We start from the raw sequence: 17,245 nt of genomic DNA, 5'->3' as shown, positions 1-17,245 counted from the left end.
TTCAGAAACCCCCTTTTTAAAATCCTATAGATCCGCCACTGTTTAGAGTATATAGGCAAAGAAGAACGCCTTTAGCCGATTGCTCGGAGGTTAATATATAAGTCAAAATCAATCCGGCAAAAATCAAATAGGCGCGGAGTCAGCGCGAAAGTCCAGTAGTAGGCATTCCAGACCGATTTTTAAATTTTGGAAAAACTGGCTTTTTATATGCTCAATAGATAGAGTATTGATTGTCCATCTCAGAAATATATAGTTTGTTGGGTTGGAATTAGCTACTTTGGCATGCACAGTGTTTAAAAACTGAAAAAAGGTAGATTTTTTCTCCAGGGCTCCCCATACATTTTACAAGGAAAAATGGCATAATTGAATCAGGAAGCCATCTAGCAATCTGGACTATCTTGAAACTGCAGTTACTCCTAGCTGCAAATTTGTACATGTAATGAGAGTAACTTCAGGTCTTATTGGATCTCAGCGATCTTTTTATGCTTTGTGGTGAGCAAATATGTTTCACCTACTGCACACTTCTCAATACAGTGGTGTATACCCATAGGCAAGTGGCTATCTCAAGTTGGTAAAAACATCAAGTTTAGCAACTTATAAAGTAAACAACTAAAGTGGAGGTGCCACAATGATGCAACAATACCTAAGGTGGAGTTGTGGTTTCAATTATGGCATTGTTATGCCGACTCTGAAGTGGTTTATACTTTTGAGCTGATGACACAGCCATCAGAAAATTGCTCTGGAGCTGAAAATCGCTAACCCGAGTGAAGTAACTACGCACTTTAAAGTAAGCACTAGTGACTACCTTCCACCCGACAGTACCTTTTTTAAAGTTTTAAAGTATTCTACATGCATTACAAGGTTTGAAAAGATTACAAAACAACACAGAACTTACTTATATGTAACGCGCACGATAAAACTAAGATTTTCATGATGATCAGCGTGTGGACAAACCCCACAGCGATTTTCATCCTCATTGGAGCTCGGACGACGGAACAATCCCAAGTTAAACACGAATTGTCATTTTGTGCCAGGGTTCTATTGGGGAATATACGGAGAATTTTTTTATTAAAAATTCTCGGATACTGGAATGCCTACCAGTAGCTATACGCAATTCGGACGTCCCGCAATTCACTCCACTGTACTATGCAAAGGTATACGGTAGGGTCCGCAACGTGAAATTTCGACCTCCGAGAATCAACTACCAAACCACCCACAAATTCTAGGCTAGGTACCACTTAGAAAATTCCAGATTGGCGTTATTTTTCATTAACGTCTTGTCGAGCAAATCGGCGAGTATGCTTCCAAATTACGAGATTTTTTGCTATATCTTCAAGGAAATATCTTTTAAAGCTATAATACGCACTCTCAACCTTTCTTACTAACTGTACTTTAAACTAAAACCATCAGTGACTGCATTTTCTGGAGCAATTTCCAGCCGCAGTATCGCGAAAATAAAATTTCGGACTCGAAAAAAGTTTCGATGCCACTGAAGCACACAGTAGCGATGCCAAAGTAACCCTCCCAGGTCAAACTGGTCTGGCATGGGTCCAACTATACTACCACACCAAATATCATCGAATTCCAAAATTGTTTGCCATCTGGCTGAGCTCGACGGATGTCAAAAATTCGTCAAAAATACTGATTTTATTCACTGACGGGAACCTTTGCTATAGCCAGATGTACTAGTTTACTTCTCAAAAGCTTGCTAGACCCATAGCCAGTAGCTTTCATTCATAGGGTTGGTCTGGCAGCTCTTCTAGCGACCTCAAAAACCGCCAAATGCCGGTATCCATGAATTTTGCCGATATCGACCAATTTACAACCCGTTAAAGAAATCTTGCACATCAAACGTGATGCTTTGCCTCTCTAAAGTCATGCTGCATCTTTGTTTAGTTATATTCGTCCATAGGGTGGCACTGGCGGCTCTCTTATCGAGGCCAAAATCCATCAAAATGCCCATCTCACCATTTGTCATCAGTTTTAGGAAGTTTTACAAGTCAAACATGCTGGTTTACCTTTCTACATCTTTGCTGGACCATTCAATCACCTTCGTCTGTGTAGGCAGCTTTCTTCAGTCTTTTGAAAACGACAGAGCACGCCAATTGGGCGCAACCATCAATACCAGTTAATGCTTATTTTGTTTCATTGGTTCCACGCATAAAATGACAGGAAAACCAGCAGAAATGTAATAGAGCGCAAATGGAGTTAGTCTAGCTCTAAATATTGTACTCTACAGGTTTATACAAATGATTACTGAAATGCAAATTCCGATTATCAAAAACCACAATCGAATTTCTATTCGTATAGAGTTCCGAAGGGTGGATATTTAAAACTAGACTAACTCCAGTTGGGTTATGTAATATTTCTGCTGGATTTTCGTGGAATCAATGAAACAAAATAAGCAGTAAGTGGCGTTGATGGTTGCGCCCAACTGACATGCTCTGACATTTTCAAGAGACTGAAGAAAGGTGCCTACACAGACGAAGATGATTGAAATGTCCAGTAAAGATTTAGAGAGGCAAACCAGCATGTTTGACTTGTAAAACTTCCTAAAACTGATGACAAATGGTGAGATGAGCATTTTGATCGATTTTGGCCTCGATAAGAGAGCCGTCAGTGCCACCCTATGAACGAATATAACTAAACAAAGATGCAGCATGACTTTAGAGAGGCAAAGCATCACGTTTGATGTGCAAGATTTCTTTAACGGGTTGTAAATTGGTCGATATCGGCAAAATTCGTGAATATCGGCATTTGGCGGTTTATGAGGTCGCTATAGAAGAGCTGCCAGACCAACCCTATGAATGAAAGCTACTGACTATGGGTCTAACAAGCTTTTGAGAAGTAAACTAGCACATCTGGCTAGCAAAGGTTTCCGTCAGTGAATAAAATCGGCATTTTTGACAAATTTTTGACAGCCGTCGAGCTCAGCCAGATGGCAAACAATTTTGAAATTCGATGATATTTGGTGTGGTAGTAGTTGGACCCATGCCAGACCAGTTTGACCTGGGAGGGTTACTTTGGCATCGCTACTGTGTGCTTCAGTGGCATCGAAACTTTTTTCGAGTCCGAAATTTCATTTTCGCGATGCTGCGGCTGGAAATTGCTCCAGACAATGCAGCCACTGATGGTTTCAGTTTAGAGTACAGTTAGTAAGAAAGGTTGAGAGTGCGTATTGTAGCTTTAAAAGATATTTCCTTGAAGATATAGCAAAAAATCTCGTAATTTGTAAGCATATTCGCCGATTTGCACGACAAGACGTTAATGAAAAATACAACCAATCTGGCATTTTCTAAGTGGTACCTAACCTAGCATTTGTGGGTGGTTTGGTAGTTGATTCTCGGAGGTCGAAATTTCACGTTGCGGACCCTATATACGGTATGTGTTACACATGTATTACAGTGTTTGTTAGTGCATGCGTAACAATTGTTATAAATGAATATTGCACGTGACCCCAGTCGCCAAAATTTAGCTGTTCCGACTTTTCACAGTCCACAAAATTTAGCTGTTCTGACTTTTCACAGTCCACATGTACACTCCCCTCTAACGTGCAGTTAATAATTCGGTGACCGGGCCTGCCAAAAATAGGGCATGTGGGCACACACTACACCCTACCACATAACATCTCATATCTCAGTATTGGGATAGAATATTTTCATTCTGTAACTTGTAGTTTAAAGCCAACTAAATGTTTAATAAGTGCTAAACGTTTCGTGGCCAAACAATAATGTAATACAAAGTTATGACGCATCAAAGTTTAAGTACACAAATTTTATGTGCCCACATGCCCTATTTTCGCAGACCCGGTCACAATTAGGTTGTTGTTATATTTGCATATGGCAGTCATGAGATCAAAATAGAACTTAGACAAACTGAAGGTACTGAACGAAAAGAAAGGAGGATCGAATCCAGCCCCTGTGTATCAGCCAAGAGTGCTACCACTACGCTACATCGCTAGGTACTGAGAGTTTAGTGCTGCAAGTTTTTATATGTAAGAGTTAAATAAAACAAGGAGTCAAATCTTTAATAATATTAGGGACTTCAATTTCTGGCAACATGCATACATAATTGCACGTTCCTGCATTCAGTATAAAGTTAAACCTTTGACTTCTCATCAACATAATTAGCAACACATCTTACAGTATGATAATATAAGGCCACATAAATTTAGTTATTAGTTTCTCATCCCTGCCCACATCACCGTTTTCCTTACCTTATCAAGGCTTTTTTGCATCACTGGTGGCTAAGGGAGGTCAATTAGCACCTTTTATAGTTAGTACTTTGTTAGAGAACTGCATTTTGAGTCAGTTTAGCTAGCTAATTTAGCTATCCAGTTAGTAAAAATAAAATAAAAATCCGCCCTCTCGCACTGCTATTTTGAGTACAGAAGGATACAATTAAGTGTATGTAGCTATGTCTTTTAAAATTGACTGTAGAAGATGGCGAGTACTTACACTTTCAACTACCCTGGGATGGAGAGATGGAAAGGAAGAGTTGCTATTGTCACTGGAGCATCCGCTGGAATAGGACACGGACTATCAAAGAGAGTAGTACAACTCGGAGTAGTGGTAGTTGGGTGTGCTAGAAACATCGCAGCCATTGAGGTGAGGAAAGGGCTAATAGATCAGGTGTACTATTATGAAGCCCATACAGAGCTTATCTCAGGAGCTAAGTAGATCAGGAGGCAAACTGGTAGCCATGAAGTGTGATGTTAGAAAGGAGGAAGACATCTTGTCAATGATGAGTGCAAATAAGTCACAATTTGGAGGAGCTAGCAGAAACAATGCTGGATTAAGTCATCCTGCACCATTGTTAACTGGAGCTACAGAGAAGCGGAGAGATATAATGGAGGTAATATATTACTGTCATGGCAGTATATATGGCCGTGTTGATCACAATCATTGCGTGTGTGAATTCTCTCCCAACATACGAGTACTTGTTTCATTATTGCTCTTTATTTAAGTAAGGGAGGAATAAAGTGTATATTTTGCAAGCTATCATTAGTGCTGAAAAGAACAACAGAGATTACGTGATGTGCATATTTAATCCCTACTTTATCTAAAGAGCTTAGCATAGTACTTTTGAATTAGTTAGTAGGGACATAAAGGTTTGCATTTTTGTCCAAAATATGTATTGACCAGAAGTCAACATTATGTTAACTTCACAGTACTTTAAGAGTATTGGTCGGGTGCAATTAAGCCCCAAATGCTTCAAAGTGAGTTTCTATTTATTGAAACTGACTGACTGACTAACTGACTGACTGACTGACTGACTGACTGACTGACTGACTGACTGACTGACTGACTGACTGACTGACTGACTGACTGACTGACTGACTACCCAACTGCGGTTCAAAATGGTTAATAGCACTATGTGGACTTCATTTTTTCAGTTAAGACATCAGACCACTGTCTTTTTGGCACACTGAAGAGGATACTGCATGCATCATGGATTTACCATATGCATACAAATATTTATTCTGCAGTTGCTTAGCTGTCCTCAAAGTTTTTATCCTCAAAAAAAATTAATGGTCATCAGGATTGGCTCTATGATTTGTAATAGATAACCTCAGTGAAAAATGAGTGAAGACTGAAAGCTAATCCACAAAAATAATGTTCCTCAAAAATTTATATACAATATCTATAGGTTTTCCATTTCTTTTGCTTCCAACGAAAAGCTGTCAATTCACTGGTGGTGTGCTGCATCAATAACTTCAGTGTGTTTGCTTTTGTGCACAACAGACCTGTCATGTATATTTCTGGACCTACATACAGTACCTGTTATGTTAACACAATGAAAATCACTGAAAACAAATGTACATGTAGGTGAATGTTCTTGGCCTCTGTGTGATGAATAGAGAGTTTACCAAACAACTCAGGGAGAGGAATGTGGATGATGGACATGTTATTCAGGTATGTTGATGTTATTGTAGATAGGCATATATACTCCTATATAATTATGGCACTGCTCAAATGCAACGTCGCAATGTGCCAACACTTGCAATTAAAATCTTGCTAATTAAGGGGTTTGGCAGTCATTTTGCTTGCAAGTCTTCATGTTCCAACTCGAGGGATGAAGCCTTGCAAGCAAAATGACTACCACACTACTTAATTAGCTAGTTTTATTTTAAACTTTGAGTGTCATGCATAGCAACGTTGCATCTGGGCTGCGCTGTAGATTAATTATACTGAGTCAGACAATCAATATAGCTAGGGAAGGATCAAGAGTGCTATATATGATATATATATACTAGTATTTTAAATTTAAAAATGAAGTAGGGATCTATGCAACCAAAAGTAGTAAAACAAGAGATGAATGATGGTATTACAGCATAGTTCAGTGGGAAAGTCCCTACTTTGGCATTGAGCAAAATAATTGTTATAGCTAATGTGCCAAAGTAAGGACTTTCCCACTGAGCTATGCTGTAATACCATCATTCATCTCTTGTTCCACTACTTTTTGATGCATAGATCCCTACTTCATTTTTTAATTAACAATTTTTTTTTAAATATTGGTTTGTTTAGTTTTTTGTAGCACAGCTATATAGCTAAAATGTGACTTGTGACTGCTGTATAAGAGTATATATCTAGTCAGCCAAGAGGTGTGCAGCTAGCTAGACCAATAAGGGGTGAGGTCATCTTATTTACTGTTAAGTAAACAGCTAGATCAGTTAAGAGGTTTGGTCTCCATACTCTATCACTATTAGATCTTTAATTGATAGGTGTGGTCGCAAACCTATCGCGGACATGATCCCAATCATGAACTTGCAGATATCTAGCTAGTATATCTCTTATAGTAGCACCTGGACTGAAGCGCTTCTGAAATCCAGCTCTAAAATAATTCTATGGTGTCTATGTTATGTTGCTGAAAGAAAGTGTTGATACGGAAAATTGACGCCTTGATATGGTTTCGTTGGATGAAGAAGAAGACGAGCAGCCTCATTGAAGATGAAAGAAAAGACAAGGTGCAGAGGGCCTATGCTCATCGGAATCTCAAAAGGTACATCCCACTAGTGTGTTTGATATTGTGGCATAAAATGGTAGCCATGCGATACTTAATTTGGCCTCTAGCCTTGCGACTATGGTCAGTGAGGCAGTGAGACTAAAATTCAAGTTTTGGCAATTTAAAAAAAAAGTTTTATATCCGGCCACCTGTAAGTATTTTGTTGTATTTAATGCTGTTTTATGTAATATATGAACTAGTGCTATTCCATAAAGGTGATTTTCATGGCATAAAATGTCCCTAGGATGATTTTTAAAGGTGGAATTTTGGGCGGTGCGTGAAATTTTCACTGTGATCCCTACTTAAATGGTACTACCATACTGTATATATTACATACATGCAGCTTTTGTTTAAGTTGTCTTATTGATCTCCGTATAACAGCATATTGCACTTTGCATGGGAGGATTAAAGTGCCAATAATGTCTGTACTGTATGAGTCATACAGTACAGTTATGTAAGGAATGTTACTATAACAACCCCCACACTCAAACAGCATGAATGATCACATGTGTGACATTATAAATTGCTAAAGCTAGCCAAGCTAATTCTACCAGTTTGTTCTACAACAGATTATATGACACTTTACTGATAGTAAAATTGAAACAGTTCGAGCACTCAAAATGAGCACTCTATGACTCTAAGCAAGATGGCCTAAAAAGCACTGACTACACTTGTGTGTACGAAAAAAACTCAAAATTTGGCTTTCCCTTGTGCTATATTAGCCTCTTGACATACTCTCCCTCATGCATACTGTATTTTCCGTACACGCATGCATAACTATAATTTAGTTAAATTAACTTTGACATGCTACACCTCTAGTAAAGCATTTGTTGGCCAATAAAAATAGATTCAGTTGCCTTCCATAGTGCATTTTCTGGCTTCACACTATTTCATATACTCACCACATAGATTGGCACAAAGATTACTTGTAATATACCACAATCGTTGTGTACTGTATTTTCCATATAATACCAATCGGCTACATAAATTGTGACTGTTCTATTAGAGTACCATGACAATATTACCTGGTTGTTGCATTTAGACAAGTACACAAAAAATTTGGTTAAATTTTTATGTCTAGCTAGCTAGCTAGCTATGTTACATAGTAAATGCATACAATCACATCTTTTTACTGAATTTTAATGCTAGCTTTCATGGCCTCCTACTTGGTATTTTGCAGGGCTGGTGGAAGCTGCAATTTGTAGGTCAGGCAAAGTAATGCATTTTAGTGGTGACCTGCAAAATTCAAATAGCCACTCTGAGATAGCATCTGAGAGTGTTTTCAGACAGAAATCAGCTGTTTATTTGATGACTGTTCCAATAGAATATTTTATTGCCTGTCTGTTCTACTAGAGTATATCGATCTGTCCTTTTCAATTAGCAAATTCTGCTATGGCCACTGCTGTAGAAGCCATATAGTGCTTACACCAGCCTTGTTTCTCCTTCTTTTTTCTCAGCTATCTTCTCTTTGTTTTCTGCGTAGTGCTTTTGGTTGTAGTTTTATCCTTCGTACCATTCAAAGACATGATTACCTCACCAAAACTAAACTGGTAAGACCATAAAGCAACTAGAGATAGTGACTCCTTGACTACTACACCCATTCATACTCATCTTATGAGGACACACATGTGACTCTTCATTAAAATCACATGCAAAAATCATGTGTTAAGGTAGTAATGCGTGCCACAACTATCAATTCTCTTTTGGATAGAAGGAATGATGAACGCAAACAGCATGGTGTAGGGGACAAAAAGTAATAGAAACAACAGATTTGTGAACCTGCTGTCATTATCTTGGATGTTTGAAATTTCTTAAGCCGTACACCTTGCGCTACCAGGTCTTATGGCAGGCAAGCTGACAGGCAGATGAAATGTAGGGGAATTTGATTTGGTTAAAATTCACTGTACATCAGGAATAGCCTGCAAATGAATTCAATTACATTGCAAATTTAATTATGTTAGCTAAGTCTTTAAAGGATTTCTTATTGCATTCTTCTTAACGTCTCCAATTTTCAATGCTTACAGCTGTTTGTGACTACCTGTTTAAAAACATTAAGTGTGCTCAACAAAGGTGAATGATTAAAATAAAGCACCTGCTGTTGCAATCATTTGAAGCATTTCCCTCAGCAACTAGAATTAGTTAACAGACTAAAAGTGTATTTAGGATCTTTTTTTAAAATACTAAGCTTTTATAAATAATAATAAGATTATTTGAGCTAAATGGGTATGTACAAGTGATATTATGCTCGCAGCATACTAACTCCTTGCTATTCAGTATATGCTTTTGTTGTAGTTTATTAAAATGGCGACTTTTGATCATTAGCACAGCAGGCCATGTGGTGATTGGTGACCCTGCCACTGCTCTCTATAATGTATCTAAATTTGCTGTGACTGCATTGACTGAAGGACTATGAAAAGAATTGCGAGACATCAAATCTAGTATCAAGATTACAGTAAGATCAATACATATGTACTACTATATCAAGAATACAGTAAGATCAATACATATGTACTACTATATCAAGATACAGTAAGATCAATACATATGTACTACTATATCAAGAATACAGTAAGATCAATACATATGTACTACTATATCAAGAATACAGTAAGATCCATACATATGCACTACTGTAGTGATACTAACTTAACTCCTATAGGCAACATCTCCTGGAACAGTTGCTACAGAATTTGGTCCTCATTGTCGAGGAATAGATAATCTGAAGGAAGCTATTGAAAAGGTTTATGCCAGCTATAACTATCAGAATTGTACTGTTTATTTGCATGTAGTGGATTTATTAATTGCTGGGTAAGAAATTTGTTTAGCGTAAAAGCTAGTGTATTGTATACCAATGTGTGATTTATTAATAGTGTGTTTGTCTTCCATATATAGGTTCTTCAATCAGAGGATGTTGTTTACTCCATAGTTTATGCCTTATCAACTCCTCCCAGGATGGAGGTATGACATGCATGAGTATGGCTAACCCCGATTATAACCCATTCAGTGTTGCCATGACAAAGTTCTAATCCTTAGTCTGGTTATATAGAGAAAACCCTGTTACATGAACAAAAGCCCGAAATTCTGAATGCATCATAATATTATGTATATTTTGTTTCCTTTATTGCAGATCCATGACATCTTGATGCGGCTGATACAACAACCATTCTGAATAAACACCAACTAGCTATGTTTGCAGTGTAGCTACTTTGTTTACTATAGGTCTCAGCCTCTGCATAGAGACAGACAAACAATGAATGTTTAAATTGTTTGTATACATATAAAGATACCTGCTAAACAGCAAAGCCACACCCAACCACTGCACATAACACATTGATAGTGCAGTTTAAGCAGTGGAAAGTGAACTTCTTGAATCATTACAAAATGGATGAGCAAGTTCAGGAGACCCAACTTTAAAGCATCAGAGCTGTACTGCAGGGTATTTGATAAGGCAATATGGCACTCCATTGGCTCAGTGTGAACACACACAACTCATGGCTTCTGCTCCAATTTTCTCTGCACCATTTCATCTTTGTGACTAATACACATCAAACATAAGCTGATTGGCCCAGTGGTGTAGCAGTAGATGTCTGGGTTGGGCCAGTTTGGCTCAGAATTGTAATGCTTATCAAAAACCTTGCTGTACTAATATGCAGGTAGAGAATTCTGTGAAATAACTTTCGCACAGATAGAATAAAAGTGGCTATCTCAAGTAAATAAAAATATTGGATGCTAACACACCTTATGACGGTACCCTCAATGTATATCCTTGGATTGCCAATTTTGGCAGTTTGCATTGGTAGATTTTTGTTGTTGCTAACTTTGGAAAGAACCTAGAACTTGCCGGTAATGGTAAACAACTGAAGTGCAGGTGTCATAATACAACAGTTCTATTGGGAAATTTACGGAGTGTTAATTAAAAGATCTTGGAATGCCTATACAGCTAGCTATACTTAGTTCAAATAGAAAGAAACTGGTAGTTAATTGCCTTATAATTAGTGCATGCATGGTTTATGACAGCAGCAGCAAAAGATGATTTGCAAAATAAAAGTCAGTACCATTAAATTATAATTATTTTATGATCTGCTGCATCCTTTTGTTTATAGAACTATAACTGCTTAAAAACTGAACCAGCAGTCATATAGTTACACATGTACAGCCATACACAAGATTCTACACAGTACAGAATGTATCAATGCACCATGCACAATGTGGTGGCAGTTATTGTGGGTATTGCGATACTGCTATCTATACCAGCCAAAGATCAGCTGCAGATGGTGGTGTAATTAGGCATTGTTAGTACTTATAGAGTGCACTTTGCTATAAGTGTTGTTATCTGTACTGAGCTATACAGTAGTGACTGCTGTCTCGTGTCCCAATGGTATGTTTCATAACTGCTGGAATTTGTGAGCCACAATCACACTCAGAACTGCGAACAAAGCTGCATGCAAGATGTGTCTGTCTCCCTTGTTCAGTCTATACAATATATCACAGTCTCCCCATCATGGTGGTAGCTAAGTTAATCAGCAAGTTTTTATTAAATTGACAGGCGTTGCGCGCTCGGCGAGCCGGCCAATTCTTCACCTTTTGACCTGTTAACAATTATTGTCCAGCGCAGCATCAAAAATGGCAACTACCTCTGAGAATACTGACACTTTCAATTACCCTGGAATGGAGAGATGGAAGGGAAGAGTTGCTATTGTCACTGGAGCATCTGCTGGAATAGGATACGAACTATCGAAGAGACTAGTACAACTCGGAGTAGTGGTAGTTGGGTGTGCTAGAAACATCGCAGCCATTGAGGTGAGAAAAGGGCTAATAGATCAGGTGTACTATTATGAAGCCCACACAGAGCTTATCTCAGGAGCTAAGTAGATCAGGAGGCAAACTGGTAGCCATGAAGTGTGATGTTAGAAAGGAGGAAGACATCTTGTCAATGATGAGTGCAATAAAGTCACAATTTGGAGGAGCAGACATTTGTGTCAACAATGCTGGACTAAATAACAGTGCTACACTGTTGTCTGGCACTACTGAAAAGTGGAGAGAAATGATGGAGGTGAGAGTTGGGCTTTGTGCAAAGTATATAGTTATAAGCCATACGTAATTTGAATCCCTATACGCAGCCTACAAACGTCTACATATCTTACTGATAAATTAGTGTAGCTCCATGCCTACAGACAAAATCATACATTCCCAATAAGTGGGCATGGCTCACAAAGAAGCTGGCTTGCTGCCAGCCAGGCTATGTTTCATACAGTATATATTCAAACACAGTTATTGTTTGAATAACAGTCTACTATGGGTCTGACCCAGATTGGATCACAGGTGAAAGGAATATAGACTTATAAGGAATGTCTTGCTGCTCGCTTCGGTTTGTGCGCCAAACAATAATAATTGATTAGTGGGCATGCTCCAAAGATGGCAATATACATGGATTTGGGCATACCTACAGACTGCAATCCACCTAAAATGGGTGTGGCTCCACGTTTGCCTAAGACTAATAGACTTCCACACTGCCAAACTAATTAATTCATTTCACATGTGATCCAATCTGAATATTCTATAAAGTGGCAGATTACCCAACAAAAGTTGACCCCATTATTATTAGTAAATGCCTAGTCTCAAATATAGGCCCTATAAATTTAAAGGTCAATTTGGTGGGAAAAATAAAAGCCCATAGCCGGGAGTTTATATGAGAAATACGATATAGTATTTTGAGTATGGATAAAATACTATTTGCTTTTTCAGGTGAATGTCCTTGGTCTATGTATTATGACTAGAGAATTTATCAAACAACTCAGGGAGAGAAATGTGGATGATGGACACGTGTTCTTTATAAACAGGTTTGTGTTGGTGTATCATACCGTATGGTAGGACTTTATATCAGGGATCATGGAGGTTTGAGTTTAAATATCACCCAAAAACCATGCAGCTTCACAATACTATCCTGGTGTCTTGGCAGTATTGGTTAGGTATGACCCTAAATGCTTCCAACAAATTGCTACAAAAATTTTTTTTTAAATTTATTTAATGAACTTAACTGCCTGCCTAATGCCTTCAGACAAGTGTAACTCAATAATGGCTAAGGCTATGGGCTTGACTTTTTCACTGTTCAACATTGCTTCAGTGCCTTTTGGCATACCGCAATACACATAATGCATGCATCATGGACTTATCTTTGTCCTCCTTTGTGTCTCATTTCTTTTTGCTGACAGCCCAAAGTGTCGACTCACGGTAGCACGATGGTTTCCCTAATATTGTAAATGAAAATCGTCTGTATTTTCTTTGGTGACTGATTGATTGCAGATGCACTTCTCCAACTGTTTTTCATTTGTAACACTGTGAAATGGGCTGAACATAGTGGAGCATAATGGCCAATTCACTTTATTGATAGCTGGGGTGAGCGTTCAGTCAAAAACATTACTTCTGGTGCCATCCTTTCTTTTGATGTGGTATGTATGCATGGGTCCACCGATGTTACAATAAAAGTAAGCAAACAAGTTTAAGATTTGAGTAGGGATAAGGAGGGAAACAAAGGAGGGAGTTATGGGTATAGACAGAATCAGGGATTAAATGTCCACTAGTATATCTGCAGGTGCATAGGTTACCCCAATCAAGCTTAAAATTCATAATTTTCCTTATACTTGTATATTATAAGAAGGTATTAAGTATTTCACTAGTTATTGTCATTTAAAGAATACCGATGTGTGTAGCCACCTGTTGCAAAGATATTTCATAATTGCATGTACATAATTATTACATAACTACTTGGACTAATTGTAATACTTTATAGAGCATCTCAGTATTGTGTAAGGTATGATGATTTTTCTTACAGTTTGGCTGGACATCATGCAGTAGCTGCCTTCGGTTCCTCATTCTATTCAGGAACAAAATTTGCTGTAACTGCATTGACTGAAGGACTAAGGAAGGAATTGCGGGACATAAAATCTAACATCAAAATCACTGTAAGACATAATCAACTTGTATTTATGTGTATTACAACTGCTACCATAGGCTGTTTCCCCTGGAATTGTTGCCACTGAGTTTGGTCCACGTCTAATGGGCATGGCCAATCCAAAGGAGGCTGTTAAAACAGCATATGATCAGTTTGGTTTTCCGGTGAGCACTAGTGTAACATTCGGTGTTGTATAAATACAATTTAATACCTGGATAATTCATGATCATTAGCTAAAATTTTGTTTTATACAAACTTGTATCATACAGTATGGTAGTACTGTATCATGATTTAGGTTTGTGTTTTCCCACATATCAACCCTTGCTGTTCTTCACGACAACTTGTTAGGTATAACTAGTGTCTTCAAAGCAACCTGTAGTATCAATCCATGTGGGAGGTATGGCAGCATTATGGCAGACACCATTCATTTCGGGGGATATCCTACAAAACTGTACTACCATACAAGTTAATTTGTTCATAATTTTCTTCTGCCATTAAAAACCATCATAGAAATATCATGTGACAAAATCACCTTTACAGAATAGTCTTGACATCAAATCCAGCGATAAAAACAAAACAAGAAAGTGCTTACAGAAGGCAAATATAGAACAGTTAGACATTGAAACACAGGATTCTACGGAATTTAGAAACCCGAAAGGCCCTGTGTTGTGGCACACAAGCAAAGCAAGGGCACTACTACAGGGCCTGAGAGTTTCTAAATTCCGTAGAACCCTGTGTTTCGATGTCTAAATAATTTAGACCACAGCTCATTCATGTACCTTCACTGATGCTTGTTGTACCTTCCCAGCTGCTTGTATAACATCAGAAATGTAGCATTTGTGAGTAATACAAGCTTGTAACACTACTTACTATCCAGTTAAAACACCAATGCATTGCCAATGTTACAGGCTCGTACTTTCCGTGTTTGCATCACCCCAGAGACAGGGATCTATTGAGACATGAACAAGGGATTTACCTGTAAGTGTAATAAAAGTACTTAAGTCAGGTTATCTAACAACATTCTCTGGCAGCGAGTTCCATAGCTGAATGGCTGTAGGTAAAAATGAGTGGTAGAAGGCTTGTTGATACAGGAATCTCATTTGATGACCTCTAGTCCTGGTTTTAATTCTATGAAAAAGGTTACAGAAACAATGTAATCTTGTAAAACATGGTAATCGTGCATGTTTTGGTTCTCCTATTTACTATGTGAAGTGCTTATGCTATTGTAAAAAGTGAGTAGATACTTGTAGCTGCACTTATAAAATGATCAGTTGGTGGCCACGACTTTAAATGATCAGAACAATCAGTGCACAGCAATCATGTCCCTTAATAATTTAGCAAGACCACACCCTTTAATCTATTGCGTAGCTCACTCAAGATAAGCAATGAAATCACGATACTAAAAAGAAAGTGAAGTGGGGTTCCAGCTATAAAAATTAATGAAACAAGAGATATGAAACAAGTCCCTATTATATAGCACTACCATACTGTATGACAAAACAAGTACAAGGAAATGATAGTATCAGTTTAAGTACAGTGTTTAATTTGTGTAGGTGCTTCAGCCAGAAGATATTGCCAACTGTGTTTTGTATGCTCTATCAACTCCTCCCAGGATGCAGGTATAAACATCAGTCATTGTTGGTATTGTGTGTGCTCATGGGGTCACGGGGTACACTATAAAATCTGTTATTATTTTGACTTTGTGTATGTAGTCAAAATACTCTGCTATCCTGTGTGTTTCTCAAAGAGATGTAACTAAAGGAACAACACTTTCACTTCCTAAAGAGTTTCTGAGTACGCAGCATTTCATAGTGTTGTTAGCTGACAGAGTAGTGAAATGTTAGGTGTTGGGTACATCAGCAAAGTATAGGCCTTCCTTAAGGTTCTCCAACAGAACAGTCAACTACATGACTACCACTTTGTAGCAACCATTTTGGCGCTCATTACAATTGGAAGTTCATATTTAGATAACTATGATTTTCCCACAAGAACCGAGCCATTAGTATGTATCGCGTTTCAACAAGAGCTATATTGGAGTATACCAACTGTCATGATGTTTACTTGTCAACATTCCTACACTGTGCACTATACAGCTTCCCGGAGTCATTCATGTATTACTTATATTCCAGCCTCTACATATGTTGCTGGGCCTGCCAAACCTGACTTGTTAACACCAGTAGTGTACTGAGATTACACCACAAATTGACGGCTACATTCATACACTGACAGGTTCCTTGCTTCTTCTACCAGGGCTGCTGGTTGTAAAACATGTGAATGGCAGTCTGAGGTATTTCCATGGCTCTTGGTCCTGAGCAGGCTGAGGGTCTGTGGTGCTGGGTAACTGCTGCACTCTGTGTGTAATATTTTCAACCATCAGCGGTTCCACTGAGGCTGTTTTTTTGCCTTGTGGGTCTTGCAATATGTCACTTATCCACTGATGATTGCTTGAATAATTAAGTAGACAATCTTCTGTGCATGAACAAGTCAACTTCTTGCAGTTTACTCTTGATTTTATGTTTTACAGATTCATGACATTTTGGTACGACCGACACAGCAGCCAGCGTCACTGTAAAGTCGATATAGATATAGGATCTTGTGTGCTATTGTGTGTTTTATTTTTATTGCTATGAATCATTCAACATTGTTAGGTTCTAGTGTTTTGAACTATGTAGTAAAAACTGGTATATTAGTGATTTTTTTTAAAAACTTAATAAAGTTATCTATTTTATTGTTTCTGCTGTACAGTATAATGAGCTCAGATTTTCTTATCTTTGCCTTTGTTGTAAGTAAATGATAAATGAATAATATTTATCTGGCATGAAAACAGCTAATTCATTGAAAAAAATATAACTATTATAATCTTGCATTAGTTCTGTGGTGTTTGTCATGACTGTGCTGATCCGCACACAATAACAGGCTTCTATTCCTTATGTAGCTAGTTACTGAATTCTTCATGATGATATTCTTTCATAATATTTGTGCTAAATGTTCACTTCAGTTTCGAATATCTTACAATGTATGTCCTTTTATTAATTTTTTTTACTGTACAGTATAATATTAGTTTGGCATATAGTCTAGTTTCATCAAGTGGTGTGCTTCAAATTGAGTAAGCCATGGGGATGCATAGCTATGTGAAATATCTGATGTGGCTGAAATTCACCACAAACAGGAAATAGTTGTGACAGTCATGAGACATAAGAATAATAACAATAACTCAGTGTAACCATAGGAAAAATTAAATTAAAGGGAGTGTATAACTACATAACGTACTTTGTTATTCTTGTGATA

The 17,245-nt window shown here is 37.8% G+C and overlaps 2 protein-coding genes across 2 annotated transcripts; both read left to right on the top strand.

Annotated features, from left to right (window-relative positions):
* Positions 1–3,887: 3,887 nt before the first annotated feature.
* LOC136244993 (dehydrogenase/reductase SDR family member 11-like) lies at positions 3,888–9,446 on the top strand. The gene is made up of 5 exons (XM_066036520.1): positions 3,888–3,961; positions 4,440–4,607; positions 4,657–4,854; positions 5,829–5,915; positions 9,328–9,446. Exons 2-5 carry the CDS (start codon positions 4,443–4,445, stop codon positions 9,352–9,354), a joined length of 477 nt encoding a protein of 158 aa, XP_065892592.1. The 5' UTR covers positions 3,888–3,961; positions 4,440–4,442; the 3' UTR covers positions 9,355–9,446.
* Positions 9,447–11,558: 2,112 nt separating this feature from the next.
* On the top strand, positions 11,559–16,688 carry LOC136244269 (dehydrogenase/reductase SDR family member 11-like). Its single transcript, XM_066035817.1, has 7 exons — positions 11,559–11,805; positions 11,855–12,058; positions 12,751–12,845; positions 13,838–13,967; positions 14,017–14,121; positions 15,511–15,576; positions 16,482–16,688. Exons 1-7 carry the CDS (start codon positions 11,629–11,631, stop codon positions 16,527–16,529), a joined length of 825 nt encoding a protein of 274 aa, XP_065891889.1. The 5' UTR covers positions 11,559–11,628; the 3' UTR covers positions 16,530–16,688.
* The last annotated feature ends 557 nt before the right edge of the window (positions 16,689–17,245 follow it).

Source organism: Dysidea avara, chromosome 14 (assembly GCF_963678975.1).
Source record: "Dysidea avara chromosome 14, odDysAvar1.4, whole genome shotgun sequence".
Lineage (NCBI taxonomy): Eukaryota > Metazoa > Porifera > Demospongiae > Dictyoceratida > Dysideidae > Dysidea > Dysidea avara.
Note: the sequence above shows the minus strand (reverse complement) of the source record. Positions and strands in the feature narration are given on the sequence as shown.